Below are 14,227 nucleotides of genomic sequence, written 5' to 3' on the forward strand. Positions count from 1 at the left end.
TACAGCGGTATCTGCTGCGGAAATCTGAAAATAGGGTTTCAGGTATGCCTACGTTTGTCATCCTCCACTTTTAATGTAAGCCCTATGAGGCTAACTGTCAAAATTCCACATACACAGGGGCCAGCTTCTGTAGATGAACCTCTCTACACTTCATGTTCTGTCTTCAACCGCGAACCACGGTTATTTATACTTTGCCAACGCAAATACCTCCTCCACCTCAGCTCTTGGCGTTGGGATCGTCAGGTTCATACACTACCTAACCAGGCGGTCAACATGTTTGTACGTGATGACGACGAGACCTTAATCATACTAGGTGATAATGGGAGCGATCGACGGCTTCGCACCTATATCTTGCCAATTCCCATCTTGGGCAACCCCGAACCAGCGAAAGTAGCGCTCAGCAACCTGAATCAGTATCGACCGGCGCTAGATAGCGCTGTACTGACACGCACAACAAGAGGACAGATTGTGTTGGTAGTGGCTACTTCGAGGGGCGAATTCCTTGCAGTAAAGCTTCCAGACGGAACATGAGATCGGTTCTCATATACAGCATTGTACTTCTATATGCTAAACGATGTATCGTTTCCAACGATGAAATAACGCCACGCTTGTGTTTCTAATCAAATGCACGCCAACCATATCTAATCTAGAGACTGGATAACACCCTATGCTAGCAATTCAACCTTCCCCTTCGCATGCTTCGGGTGACGTTTGCTCCGCACCCACCAATATAGCACTGTCACGGCCGTCAGTGGCACGGCGCACACGATGAATATCCAAAACTGCGGAGACACAATGAGCTTGTGGGTTTCAGGGTCCATCTCAAAGAATGAGTTCATTCCGAGGAGTGTCTGTGATGCAAGGAACTGTGTCAGCGATACAACTGTATTGCAGAAACGAGTGGTTTGTCGCAGGGGCAAGCATACTGCCATGAAAGTGGATGGTAGATAAATGAGTGTCACAACAGTGATAACGCGGACTGTTGATGAATCGTCAACTGTGGATGAAGTGAGGTCCAACATATAGTCGGATTGCTCCTGTGCCGTATGAGAATTCTTGAACGAGAAGGTGTCTGCAATGAGCTGGGCCGTGGTTGCTGCCCGACTCTGAAGGAATGATGCGGCTTGCAAGTAGGCGTCGGCATGGCTTTCATAATTATCAAGGAGCTGATCCATTTTGTGCCAGAGTAGATGCTGCACACTACCGCAATCCCTTAATGCATTGTTGGCTTTATGCAAGATCTGTAATGTCTTGTCAAAGGAGCGAAAGAGAGCCTGCAGCGGGAGACACCGGGATTCCACGGAGCGAATGGAGGTCAGCATATGATGGTTGACCCTGAGGGGGTCTTGGATTCGTTCTGTCACAGTCGTGTTGGACTAAGCGAGTTGGTTAGCTTGATAGGTGGTCATTCGCATCATTCTTGACATACGACCGTCAAAACCGTGGCCTCATGTGAGCCTATATATTCCCTCCAGGTCGGGAAAAATGTAGCAAAGAGAAGATTATGAATTAGCAGTGGATGTGACATTAACTGCGAGCACTGCAGCGGAGACATAAGGATCTCCATCAGCCGCTGCTGGAAGAGGCAGTCTTTGGTTGGAATCAAGAATATCCACGTCGAATGGTTCATCGCAGTGTCATATTTTTGATAGACACCCGTTTGTCGCACAGTCCAGGAATCGGGTTTGTCGTTGTTGCTCTTTTGAAAGGCGTACTTAAATATATACGCGACCTCTATTATATGGGTATTAATAGCTGTGATACTGGAGTAGGATCTTATAGTAGTCGCGGTGGACTCACCTATACTTTGCTCGTTCCAAATAAACGTGGGTGCACTGCTAAAGGCCGCTTCGGTAGCCATAAACCTGTCGTGGAAAGAAAGCGATAGATTATGCAGCACATGTGAAGAGCTAGTTAATTTTCCAACTTCTTCGAACATCTCCTTGGTAACATTCAAGGGTCTCCATGAGTTCCCTTGATTGATAGATCTACGACCCCATTAGAAATCCTGTGACTTAACGTTCCTTGTATGTTGGATGACCTACATAAAGCGTAGTCCATTCGGCTCTGTAGAAGCTTCCTTTTTATGCGCTTGTAATTCGGCCAATGATGTGAATGTGCTTCTTGTTACTGCTCAATGAGAGTCAGTCTAAACATCAATTCGCAGGGTAGCCTAGGTACACAAACCGCGGTGTTCTGAATCGCTATCCGTCCAGTCGACTTGGACTTTCGATTCATCTTCCTGAAAACATTTGCGAGAGCTTGCTACTTGCCAAAGATCATCCTCGTAGGGCATCAAACTGAAAGGGTCGTAGAGGTGGGGTAGAGAACTTTGGATATCTTGGGTATATGCAATCATCGTGAGGTCTAAACAATTAGATATGACGATATAATAGTACCAACAAAACTGAAATAATATTCACTTGACTCTTTCAGGCTAGAAAGGCCTAGAGTACGGTTGTTTATATTATGCTACACATTGTCACGAAATAACCCAGGTGATAAAAATAAAATTCAGCAACACGATGGCCAAGCGCCCTGCGCCGCCAATCCTTTCTCAAAGAAGGCCAAGCGCTTTCTTCCAGAAGTCTTACTCCCACCAGCCATTGTCACATCAGCCTGACCACTCAGAGTGAGCATTGTCAATCAGACGCTTCTCTAAAACAGGTAACGTGTAATCAGTCAGATACGTAGCACAGCCTCAGGCTCATTTCGCAGATCGGAGAACGCCTACCTGAGTTCCTGCTGTTTTTGTTGTCAGCCACAGACCCAACGGAAAAGGTTCAAAGAAAGTGGAACTGGAACTTACACGGGTCACCTCTCGTGGTGCATCAAACGACCAGATTTCGTCATCGAGCTTTACCAAACTTAAGGTTACCAGATATATCCCTTTGAACCCCTGGAAATTCCTTACTCGAATGTGGAAGTTCAGCCCTGGATGATCAGGGAACAGTCGCTCTAGCAGGGCTTGGAGTTTTTCTCGCCGTAGATAATTGCTCGCCGCGTCTTGTCGCCGTGTCTCTGGTGGAGGCGAGGGATTCGATGTACTCGCTTGAGGGAAAGTAGGTGTCCAGGAGAGTCTCTTGAACATCATCGGTCTACTATTGTTGGAAGTACGATCGACCAAGGATAGTGATACGTTCGCAGGATGTTTAAGCGTGTTTAGAGTGGGATGTGACGAAGAAGTCAGAATTGCGATAATTTGGCTGGGTTCACAACATCCCGTGTGGTATACGAGGCTAAGGGCAGATTTAATGCTGGGTGACAGCCTTGGGGCTCTGCTAAGTGCTACATAGGGTAATGATTTCAAAGAATGATTTTGGTTTGTTGTGGTCAAAACGTCATCTCGGTTCTGATCGGGATAGGAGGATGTTTGCCAGTCAAGCAGTGTTGTGGTTGGTGGCCTTTTGACACTTGACAGTTGTATCGTTTTGCACGGTTCTCTAGTCCAACCAATCTTTCCGAGGCTTATCAGCACCCCCACAAAATTTTGCTTCTCAGCCTCGTGCCCAAGGGTTCCCCTCATGGCCTCGTATTTGACTCTCCGTAGCGTCGCACTATAATGCTGGCAGCACCAACCCTCGTGCATGATCCCTCAAGTTCACCCTGTAGTCGCTGTGGCTTTTGTCGCTCTCTATTTCACGATTTAGCCACTTTATTCTCCTATCCTCATCATGCCACTTGCGACGAAAGGCTGAGCTTGCGACAACATGCCTCCTCACGGCAGTGCAGATCACGATGGGCTGGATATGAGTCAAATTGATTGGCTTCCGCAAATGCTTACCGTACCTTCACTCGGCACATCACCAGGGACATCGGAGCCACGACGATCAGAAACGCACCTACAACCTTCACTAAGCTCAATCTCATTCAGACAACCGGAAAGTGTAACAGTAGTTGTGGATCCACGCGATGGCGCAGGGTCCGATCAGGTATTCCTTGATGAGAAGGATCGGACTGTGAAGTAAGGGGTGACCGAAATACGGGGTTGATGTGCATGTATAGACAATTATTGGCTGACCTTGCTGCCACGTTCTAGTCGACGATTGCGTGGAATCCATGTGTTTGTGAGTAATTGGCTACAACGTGAAATAACCTTACTGACGGATTATGTTTTCATCTAGATGATCACCATTAGTGGTGTCCTCGGCGTTGGGCTTTATCTTCGAAGTGGATCAATATTGCGAATCGGTGGGCCGGCAGCTGTCTTGATCTCGTTCTCAGCCATGGGCCTGCTAGCCTGGTTGGTCATGCAGTGTATTGGAGAGTTTCTCGCGATATGGCCTGTCGCTGGAGCGCTCGTGGAGTTCGTCGGGACATTTGTTGATGAAGACCTGGGCACTACAGTCGGTATCGCATATTGGTGGGTCTGGTTGACCGGGCGGAGTAAGGCTGTTTCGCAAAATGTATTTGCTAACGGACGTTCTATAGGATATCTTACTGTCTGAACTTTGCTGCTATGATTGTGGCTGCTGCGGGTGAGGTTGAATTTTGGAATACAAGCAAGGCAATACAGGGCACTGTGATCCTGTTCATAGTGCCGTTGTTTCTAGTTCTGCTTAATAGCTTCGGCGTACAGGTATGCTTCGGACCCCCCTACCCACTAAATATTAATAACCGTTGGGCTTAGATTTATGGTTTTACAGAGGTAATCGGGGGCTCGGTAAAGATCCTTGGGGCGATTGTTGTTACTGTGGCAATGATCGTGATCAACGTTGGAGGTAAGAGCATGTGTTCCGGCGATACCCTATTTCTGACAGCATACAGGTGGAAGCGAAGGGCACATTGGCACTAGATGTAAGATATTCCGACCGCACCTTCTCGTTTCAAGTTCTCACTCGCTTTTAGACTACCGCGACTCATCTATATTTCAGTACGATGATAGAGCAGCGGGAAACTGGGTTACCGCGTTGTTGTATGTTGCTGCTCTACCTGAAGACATGATGACTAGGGATTAATAACAATGTACAGCATCTCCCTTTCTATTGCCGCATTCTCCTTTATAGGTGTCGACATTACAGCCGCCACAGCGCTCGAGGCACGTCCCGACAAAAAGCGAATTTCGGCAGAGGACCCTCTGAATGAAGAATTGAAACAACCGTGGCCATTCATCTCCATTCGCTTCTCCGCGACCTGGACGAGCTTCATTGCGTGGATCGCTTACTTCGTCGCGGGGTTTGTGATGACCCTGAACTTACCTTGGGACAATGATCAATTACCCGAGGCTGGATGGCTGGGCCACCCTGGTCCAAAAACTGACAGGCCAAGTGATTCGGGCTTTGTTATTAGCGCGAAGAAATCTGGAATTAACGGGCTAGCGGACCTCTTTAATGTCATTCTACTGTTCACTGCCCTTACCTGCGCCAATACTAATCTATATGTGGCGTCCCGCACACTCTTTGGTTTGACACGAAAGATATACGGAAAGCAGTGGCGGTGGCTGGCATTCTTCGGCAAGACAAACAGCTACCAAGTTCCAGTGAGGGCCATGTTTCTCTCGTGCTGCTTCCTATGGGTGCCCTTCTTATATCTGTCGCCGAATAATGCGAAGGGTACCACTATCGCTAGTGTAAGCTAACCGTGGCCGAAAATATGGGTCTTCGGCGAGGAATATGTGCTAACATGACTACCAGCTTCTTGAAGTGTTATCGCAACTGGGGTCTGTAAGCTGCCTGATTGTCTGGGCTTGTGAATGTTGGGCTTTTATTCGCTTCTATAATTGGTGAGCTTCCCTTTGGCTATCTCCCCACCATGCTTAATCTCTTTCAATTACTATATCTCTTCCCTGTGTAAGTACCATTCAGTACTGACAATGTATAGCATGAAGGTGCATCAAGTCGAGCTCCATAATTCCCCCGAATTCGCACATGTCTGCCGTTTCCGTCGTCCCGGTGCCCCAGACTATTATCCATGGCGCTCCCACGGCCAACCGGTAACAATGTATCTCGCCTTAGGTGGCTGTCTGTTTACTCTCATTGTTGCTAACGGGGCAGCGTTGTGGAATGGCTTCCATGCGTCCCTATTCCTATCAGCCTATTTAGCGGTATGTACATGCACAACATGTTATTTCAGTACATCTCCATAAAGAAATGAATGCTAACAAAACATCATACAGCCCTTATGTTTCCTGCCCTTATGGCTTATCATCAAAGCTTATCGCTCCGGCGGCTGGCGGAATATTAGATGGGAGCTCGAAGACCTGTCTAACGTCATTGAGGTGAAGGAGAAGATCCGAAAGTTGGACGAGCTTAAGGACCGTGCGACGGCCAGAGATACTACTCCGCAGAAGCCTGGATGGGGAAATCTCTGGGGCGTGATCTGAGGTTTTCCTTACAGCTAGGTGAGCCTGGGACCCAAGCGAGTTGTCTACCTTCACGACTCGATATTTATGGTTATGCGTTGGACATTTTATGGCGTATGTATATTCGCGGCGAGCCTTTAGTGTCGACCATGATATGTAATCTAATAATTTCTGTATTAAATCTAATGAAGCTTCCTCCGAGTATTTCAATGAGATACATTCCCTTTATCCTGCACCTCCAGAGGTGAACGGAAAAGACTATATTTCCTAGGATTATGTTCTCCCATGCGAAGAAATGATGTTCAGTGTTTGGAAGAACAAGCTGAGCAGGATGCTCGGAATTGTAGCACCTTTCTATAATTCCTTGGAATTATAAACGCCCGCGGGTTAAGGATGCTAATGGAGCTACAAGACCGTCAAACGCTCACTAATTTAGCTGTTTCTTGAGTTATGATTTCAGGGTCGGTTCATTTGTAATTTAACCAGCTCATGGTGCTCTTTCCCCGTCTATAGCTTCAGTGACTGGTTGTGGTCAGTTGATCATGAGATCCATATATCTGGTTATTATTATATTTTTGCGCATGAGATCGTTCGTTGAGCCTTGACTTGATACGCATCTTGTACATATGCCGATTGATAACATATGTGAGACATCTTGTAGACAAGCCCCTAGCTAAAGAAACCGAGAGATACAGAACTACACCAGTGCTCGGAACCTCAGCATATATGATCATGCTCCAATCTGTGTACGGTCTCTAAGATGGGAAACGAGGGTTTTTCAATCCTCCACCGGTATTTAAAATTGTACCTGGCCGACACACTAGAGCCCAATATCTCGTGTACGACAGCCCCAGATAGGCATAAAGAGGCACCAATGGCTTGAATATTTTGAAGCTCTCGTTTACTGAACAATGAGCGCTTCGCCCTTTTGAGGCCTACCCCTCCTCCTTGTAATGCTTCCACTTCTACCTCTTTAACTATTTATCTTGGTGATGCATTCACAAGGCACAAATGCCCTGGATCACTGGTTTCTTCTACTTAATTTTAGCAATACCTGGACGGGCCCTTTTACAATGTCACTGCAAGCTAATGATTGACCTGTTGAACCCTCTGGACTGTCGATTGGATTACACATGCCTATCATTTGGCAGTATAGATGTTCAATCCCCTCCGATGCGGACCGTGTCTAAAGAACTGTGTACGTGCAAGCTGAGATTGGGGTCATTTGGTAAGAGGAGTAGCTTACGACAAATGTACAGGAAGATGACGTAGGGTGTCAGTCCAAGCAGATATGAAAGACCATGCCCTTCTATTTTAGCTAATGACAAACTGAGGCCACCAAGTCGCTGGGCTGTTGCCTAGTGAATATGACGACAAAGCAGATTCCAAAGTATACATCATGTTTACCCCACGACAAATATTTCTTTTGTCAACTGACAACCCCACTAATAGAACCGAGCCCCCTTTGCATCCCTAACCAGACCCCACCAACATTAAGCTTCTCACGATAAAATCAAACCCCACCAGCAAGATGGAAACGTTGAACGAAGCGGTGTCTGCAGGCGATCTTATCCTTCTTTATGCCCCCGGGCATACAGCCTGCATGCTTCTTGTTGAATCATCCCTTGACAGCCAGATCTCGAATCCCAAAACATCATCCATCACTGTGCGAGAAGTGAAGGTGCACTATCGACTCAAACCAGGATGCTGCATAGTATCCGGTCCAGACGTTTATTATAACGAGGAGGAAGACGAGGATACATCGGGAGATGACACTTCCAGTGAAGGAGGCTGTGATATTTCAAGCTGCCCCCTCAGTGCGTATGTGGCTCACTTCCCTGTTGAATCTGAGGTTGAATACCGCGTGAACCCCCATGGACGGTATGCTAACATGTTCTATGCTATGTTCCTTCCCCTAAAAAAAAATGGTAGTATCCTGACTGTCTCCGCACAGAGATGTTCTGCGGTATTACTGGGGTGGCTATTGCCCGTTTTGCTACATGGATGGTTGGTACTGTCCCGGCTGTGGTCCTGCCATGCAGTTTCCGGACCTCTTTGGTGGGTGCGCTGTGGATCAATCTTGCCCCGTGTGCTATGGGTACGACTTTGCTATGAACGATAAGATCATGTTGAGAGAGATAGAAGAGTACGAGTCCAGGCTATGGGGTGCCAAGTCCGGACCTGCGGAGTACCGTGCAGAATTGAGACAGGAGATTCTCGAGATGGTACGGGAGCGATATGAGCTCATCGATGCCCGGAGGCAGGAGATGGGTCTTAGTCGTTATGATGTCGATGACATAGTCGAGAATTGGTTTAAGGACGACGACGAATGAGGCTATGGTTATGTGCGCTCTTGCTTTGTAGTACGTCTACCTTAGTGAAGCATAACAATGCTTTGAGTGGATGATCATTTTGGCATCATTACAACAAAGGCATGATGTTCATCCTTTTGCTGCTTTGAGGTCTGTGATGACATATAAAGAAATGAGATTTGTTACATTCTGTTCTATTCTACGATTCAATTTCAAAGTGGAAGTATGCGATAGTACACCCATTAGACCATAAGCCCGGCATGGTGGAGTTCTCGGCCCGTCACATCGGCCTGATACAACACCGAAGAATCAACACTGTCCCCGTACACCACCATTTCTGCCTCATATCCTAGTTAAATGTGGATTCAGATGCATCGTATAAAGAGTATACGATTGCGACCGACATTTTCTCCTGGGAAAAAACCATACTAGAGCCAGCGGACATTCGTAAACAAGGAGAACCCGCACCGCTCACCGAAAATATTCATAAACATTGCCAAGAAAACCGCCGACGAGATTTAATGATAATTTCTTGGTCACGGCACATGAATCCACCAGTCACACGTGTATCCGGTGATCCTCAGCTGATCCATCGGGGATACTCAAATCGTGCAGCTGCATTTATTGCCTTTTAGCGCGGCTATCTTGCATATTGGATCTCCTGCCCGCTCGACGATCTGCCAATCGGTCGATCCCAACGGCGCCCGCAGCTGCAGCACCACGAACACATAAATGAGCCCCGACAGACCCCCTGGCGTAGTATGCTGCACTAGCTGGTTATTTTCATTGTGCTTATGGATATGAGGCTTACGATGACGAGGCCCCGTGATACCGCCATCCTTGACCGCTGTGAGTGGGAGGTTGTATTTCTAGGGAAGCCATTCCTCGATCGCTGGTAAGAAAGATGTTAACATTGTCTTTCACCAATGGCGTTGGGTACGTATATAGTAGCCCTGGGGCTTCTGGCTCTTGTTGGGCAGAGTACTGCTCGTGAACAATGTAAATGCGTGAGTTCGCTTCCGATTCCTCCTGAGTGGGTTTTGCTAATTTGTTTGCTTTTGATAGGTACCGAATGAAGACTGCTGGCCTACGTTAACCGATTGGGCCGAGTTGAACGATGCCGTTTCGGGAAAGCTGATCCAAAACACACCCGTTGCCGAACCCTGTTACTACGGAGAGGATGACGACCAGAAGCTGTGTGAAACTATCGTCGACCAATGGTCGAATTCCACCTTCCAATCTCTTCAGCCGACCGGATATTGTTATCCTCTTGACTACGCCTGTCCAGTCCTTTCAGCACCGACAGGAACACCACACGGTGGATGTGACCTTGGTCCAGCGCCAGTGTATACCATCAATGCCACAGAACCAGAAGATGTAGCGGAAGGAATCCAATTTGCAAAGACGCATAACCTAAGGCTCGTAATAAAGAATACCGGTCACGACCTCCTTGCAAGGTCTGTCTCTTAGTGATGATTTTCAATACAAAGGGCCAACTGCTGACACTCCAGCACACAGATCCCAAGGATACGGCAGCTTACAGATATGGCTAAAGTACATTCAAGAGGGTATTGACTATCATGAAGAATACCAGTCCCCCAGCCAATGCGGAAACACCAACTGGACAGGAAGCGCCTTCACTGTCCGAGGAGGCTACCTCTGGGGTGACCTCTATGCTGCTGCTTTCGAGCGAGATTTGATAGTCGTCGGTGGTCAGGATCCAGTAAGTGGTGCTCATATCTCAGTGAAGGATACGATAGCTAACGTGCTATTGAAAGACGGTCGGCGTCCTCGGCGGTTACCTACAGGGTGGAGGGCACTCCCCCGCCAGTCGTGACTTCGGTCTTGCTGTCGACCAAGTCCTGGAGCTAAAGGTTATCCTGGCATCTGGTGAGCTGGTAACAGCGAATGCCTGTGAGAACAGAGATTTATTCTTCGCTCTGCGTGGGGGTGGTGGCGGAACATACGGAGCAGTAGTTTCAGCTACTCTGAAGGCGCATCCATCCCGTCCTGCCATTACGCATACTCTCCTTGTGTATCCATTACCCAACCGCAAAGATCCATTAGCTGCAACTATGGCACTCATTGACGCGGTCGCGGAAATCCTTTCCGCGTATCCCGCCTTATCTGACGGCGGCTTTTCAGGGTATGGAGGATGGGGCGTTGATAAAGTGGATTCTCCTATCGCCGGAGCACCAGTACCAGTCATGGAAAATGGAGGGTACGCTCATGCCTTCGCGAAGCTGGACGACAGCGAGGACGGATTGGAAGAAGCACAAAGATTCGTATCTGCCACTCTTATGCAACGGTTACGGAAATATAATGGCTCTGGACTCATGATCTCCGAGAGCTGGGAGCGTTATTCGTCATTCGGGGACTATTACACCGCAGCGACGAGAGCTCAGCAACATGTCGGATTTAGTAAGATGACGCTCACATCACGCCTTCTTGATAAGGCCTCTCTCACGGGTGACCCAGCACAGCTCAAAGAGATGCTACGCATCACCTCAACAAATGCCCCTGATGTTCCGGAAAAGGCAACCATATGGACTATGCTTTTCCTCGTCGGCGGAGGAAAGGTCCTTGATAGCCCAACCGACCCTTCCACTCATCGCTATGTTGGAGTCCACCCCGCGTGGCGGAAAGCGTATCTTCTTGCTGTCCCAACGTCCATATTGCCCGAAGATGCAGACGACAGGTCCCTCCAGAAGATGCAGCACGACACCACATTTAGAAAGGCCGATGCAATGAGAGCGTTAGCCCCGGATATGGGCAGTTACCTCAATGATGGAGACAGGCATAACCCCTGGTGGCAGACTGACTTTTTCGGTGACAATTATCCACGGCTTAGGGCCATCAAGGACGAATACGACCCGGATCATGTGTTCTACTGCCCTACGTGCGTTGGGAGTGAAGAGTGGAAGGAGGTTCCGGTGGAGGATAAGGTGTATGGACCTTTGTGTCGGGCTTCAAGATGGTGAACTTTTCTCGTATACATTGTACCAACTGAGAGCTGTTGCTGGAACGTGGGGTGTGGGCATTGTAAATCTCGTTGTACTATGTGAGCTAGACGTCCGTAACGAGCCCAGTATATAAGTGTAGTTGCTTCCCGACAAATGATATGCCATCAACATTGAGTACAATTCGGATTTAAAAACAATTGACCATTAAACTCTAGATTTCTCAGATCGTAGTCTCAATTATCCTCGAATTGCCCGGCAATTGGGGGATGCGATTGGCGTAAAACATTGGGGAAATGATCACCACATTGGGGACTCGACATCTAGGCCTTCTGGCGGGGCCGCCACAATGCAATATTTGGAAACACTATGGTCCTGGCCAGAGGTAATGTAGTTGAGGAAACTGCATTATGATATAATAATGCAGGGAGGGTGAAGATGCATGCTGATGTTATAGAACGCGGTCTGAGAGCTTTGCCAAAAGGGGTTGCGTCACGGGGTTTTTGTTTCTACATCTGGGGGGCTGGGAATGCCCTTCTCCCTTTGATAGTGATAATCATTGGAAAATGTCATGGAAATACCCTCGGTGGAATATTGGTAGAGCAGAGAGTGTGTGATAGTGTAGTGCTGGCAATAAACCTCCACAGTTGAACCGCTGTGTCAATAAAAGACTATTATATTTGCCATAGGTTTGAGATGAATCCTGGACGGCTAGTTTCAACCTACCAAATTACTGAAACCGCTCTGCATGGTTGAGCTCACCATGGTCTACATCTACTTTGGTAGACTCTAATCGTCAAAGGCTAGTTTGAACCTACTAGTGGATTCCAGTTCGTCCTGTGTGGTTGAACCTCTACTCAATCGCACCTTCCAAGACCAGACCAGACAAGTACTCGTCTCTGGTTTAAGCATATTCAGGCATCCTCTTAAGTCCTATGTATCCCCCTATGAACGGTTCGCCAATATATTCCAGCATTATCCAGAAAAAGCTCACCGATTACCTTCCAGACTCACTCATCTCTCACAACATGCCTGATCATGATATCGCTTACCCTCAGTTACCCTCCGAATTGGATGGAGTTATCAGCATGATTTCCAACCTACAGCCGCGGCAAATCACTCGGAAAGTAGTCATTTACTATCAAACTATGACAGTTCCATTAAAGGATCTGGCTGTTGCGTACCTTGTTGAGAGCTGGCTCCAAATGGAAACGGTAACGCACCTCATCATTGGTTGCTTTCACCTAGGCCGAAACGGATATTTACATCTTAACGACTTCACCCCCGACCACGGAAGCTTCACGGAGTTGTGGCAGGACAAGCAGACCCTACAACAAAGGGGACTCAAGGTGATGGCGATGCTTGGAGGAGCATGTCCTGGCAGCTTCATCGTGCTAGACGACGATGAGAGTTTCCAGGAGTGTTACAAGACCTTGTACTACATGCTTGTCAAGTACAAGTTCGATGGGATCGACCTCGACATTGAAGAACCAATGTCTCAAAATGGTATTAATCGCCTCGTTGATCGCCTCCGAGCGGACTTCGGCCCAGACTTCATCATCACCCTTGCTCCTGTTGCTACGGCTTTGCAGGGTAGGGCCCACCTGTCTGGGTTTGACTATCTGCGTTTCGAGGGTGAACGTGGCGATAAGATAAATTTCTACAACACGCAGTTCTACAACGGCTGGGGGAGCCTCGCAACAACCAAAGACTATGACGCGATCATGGCGATGGGATTCCCTCCGTCTCGTGTCCTGCCAACACTCTTAACCCACAGAAACAACGGAACCACTGGCTTCATAGAATTCGAGAAGCTTCGACCAGTGCTGATTGAGCTGCGACTCCGATATCCCTATCTCGGAGGCGTGGCTGGTTGGGAATATTTCAACTCCGATCCAGGTGGACACGAGATGCCTTATCAATGGAGTGTCCTCGTGGCAAGAGCTCTGGGTATGATTCCAGAACTTACAGGTTGAGGACGAAGAGCATTACCTATTGAAGCGCACATACACATTCATAAATTGTTAGTGGTCCAATCAAGCAGTGCGATTTCCCAGATTCAGTAGGCTTGAACTACCTGTTATGGACGCATATCGAGGAGGCTATATACAAAGGCTTCGGGAACCGGTAGCACGAAACCTTGTTCGAATGCAACGCCTACGGCGATATGCACCAATCCACCCGTCCTCTCGTCTATTAGCCCATGGTGAGCACTGTATTTCTGTCTACATTATTACTAGTAGTATACTTTCACCCTCTTTTCACTTTTCCTATGTTCTCCCTTTCTTGTTTCGATTACTTCCATCATAATCTTATTTTCACAAAAGCCAACCTTTCCTACATCGAAAGTTTAATTATGCAAAGACGATAATTGTATTAATAGCCCTTGATATAATAGAGGAACTGGCTTTATAATATGGGTAAAAAGCCTTATATTAGGCGGTAATCTATGTCGTATATCTGTCGTATTTTCTTTTAGCAAGTTGTAGTCGGCGGCGGCAGTGATAATATTATACTAACAGATCCTGCACTGATCGATGATAACTACGAGAGTAATATACTATCTACAGGGAAATCCCGGAATATATTAGGATCGCTAAAGCTTCAAGAGATCTTGTTTATGGGGGGATACAACAATCCCGCCAAATACCTGC

General features: G+C 47.6%; 6 protein-coding genes across 6 annotated transcripts; 4 read left to right on the forward strand and 2 right to left on the reverse strand.

The window, feature by feature from the left end:
- Positions 1–665: 665 nt before the first annotated feature.
- On the reverse strand, positions 666–2,359 carry BDV27DRAFT_159777 (uncharacterized protein; the record flags this gene model as incomplete). The annotated part of the gene is made up of 5 exons (XM_032072925.1): positions 666–1,376; positions 1,430–1,734; positions 1,801–1,988; positions 2,046–2,130; positions 2,188–2,359. 5 exons carry the CDS (start codon positions 2,357–2,359, stop codon positions 666–668), a joined length of 1,461 nt encoding a protein of 486 aa, XP_031925514.1.
- A 283-nt stretch (positions 2,360–2,642) lies between these two features.
- BDV27DRAFT_159778 (uncharacterized protein) lies at positions 2,643–3,091 on the reverse strand (the record flags this gene model as incomplete). The annotated part of the gene is made up of 3 exons (XM_032072926.1): positions 2,643–2,658; positions 2,735–2,745; positions 2,810–3,091. 3 exons carry the CDS (start codon positions 3,089–3,091, stop codon positions 2,643–2,645), a joined length of 309 nt encoding a protein of 102 aa, XP_031925515.1.
- A 473-nt stretch (positions 3,092–3,564) lies between these two features.
- Positions 3,565–6,440, forward strand: BDV27DRAFT_18426 (amino acid permease-domain-containing protein). The gene is made up of 11 exons (XM_032075942.1): positions 3,565–3,964; positions 4,040–4,067; positions 4,125–4,363; positions 4,432–4,579; positions 4,631–4,721; positions 4,768–4,797; positions 4,849–4,915; positions 4,972–5,569; positions 5,634–5,722; positions 5,821–6,043; positions 6,116–6,440. The coding sequence occupies exons 1-11, from the start codon at positions 3,711–3,713 to the stop codon at positions 6,320–6,322; spliced, it is 1,974 nt and encodes a 657-aa protein (XP_031925516.1). The 5' UTR covers positions 3,565–3,710; the 3' UTR covers positions 6,323–6,440.
- Positions 6,441–7,832: 1,392 nt separating this feature from the next.
- On the forward strand, positions 7,833–8,767 carry BDV27DRAFT_166263 (uncharacterized protein; the record flags this gene model as incomplete). The annotated part of the gene is made up of 2 exons (XM_032074146.1): positions 7,833–8,182; positions 8,256–8,767. 2 exons carry the CDS (start codon positions 7,833–7,835, stop codon positions 8,632–8,634), a joined length of 729 nt encoding a protein of 242 aa, XP_031925517.1. The 3' UTR covers positions 8,635–8,767.
- A 772-nt stretch (positions 8,768–9,539) lies between these two features.
- On the forward strand, positions 9,540–12,022 carry BDV27DRAFT_166265 (uncharacterized protein; the record flags this gene model as incomplete). The annotated part of the gene is made up of 5 exons (XM_032074147.1): positions 9,540–9,620; positions 9,679–10,070; positions 10,132–10,336; positions 10,392–11,560; positions 12,001–12,022. The coding sequence occupies 5 exons, from the start codon at positions 9,540–9,542 to the stop codon at positions 12,020–12,022; spliced, it is 1,869 nt and encodes a 622-aa protein (XP_031925518.1).
- A 579-nt stretch (positions 12,023–12,601) lies between these two features.
- BDV27DRAFT_159782 (glycoside hydrolase superfamily) lies at positions 12,602–13,549 on the forward strand (the record flags this gene model as incomplete). The annotated part of the gene is made up of 1 exon (XM_032072927.1): positions 12,602–13,549. The coding sequence occupies one exon, from the start codon at positions 12,602–12,604 to the stop codon at positions 13,547–13,549; it is 948 nt and encodes a 315-aa protein (XP_031925519.1).
- Positions 13,550–14,227: the final 678 nt, after the last annotated feature.

The sequence above is a fragment of the Aspergillus caelatus genome (assembly GCF_009193585.1).
Source record: "Aspergillus caelatus strain CBS 763.97 unplaced genomic scaffold BDV27scaffold_142, whole genome shotgun sequence".
In the NCBI taxonomy this organism is placed as follows: domain Eukaryota; kingdom Fungi; phylum Ascomycota; class Eurotiomycetes; order Eurotiales; family Aspergillaceae; genus Aspergillus; species Aspergillus caelatus.

Bases quoted from the DNA above. Each gene is read 5' to 3' on its own strand.
- BDV27DRAFT_18426 (XM_032075942.1), top strand. From the start codon at position 3,711: ATGCCTCCTCACGGCAGTGCAGATCACGATGGGCTGGATATGAGTCAA. The intron at 3,965-4,039 runs GTAAGGGGTGAC...GCCACGTTCTAG, and splicing joins GAGAAGGATCGGACTGTGAA to TCGACGATTGCGTGGAATCC. The intron at 4,580-4,630 runs GTATGCTTCGGA...CGTTGGGCTTAG, and splicing joins TTAATAGCTTCGGCGTACAG to ATTTATGGTTTTACAGAGGT.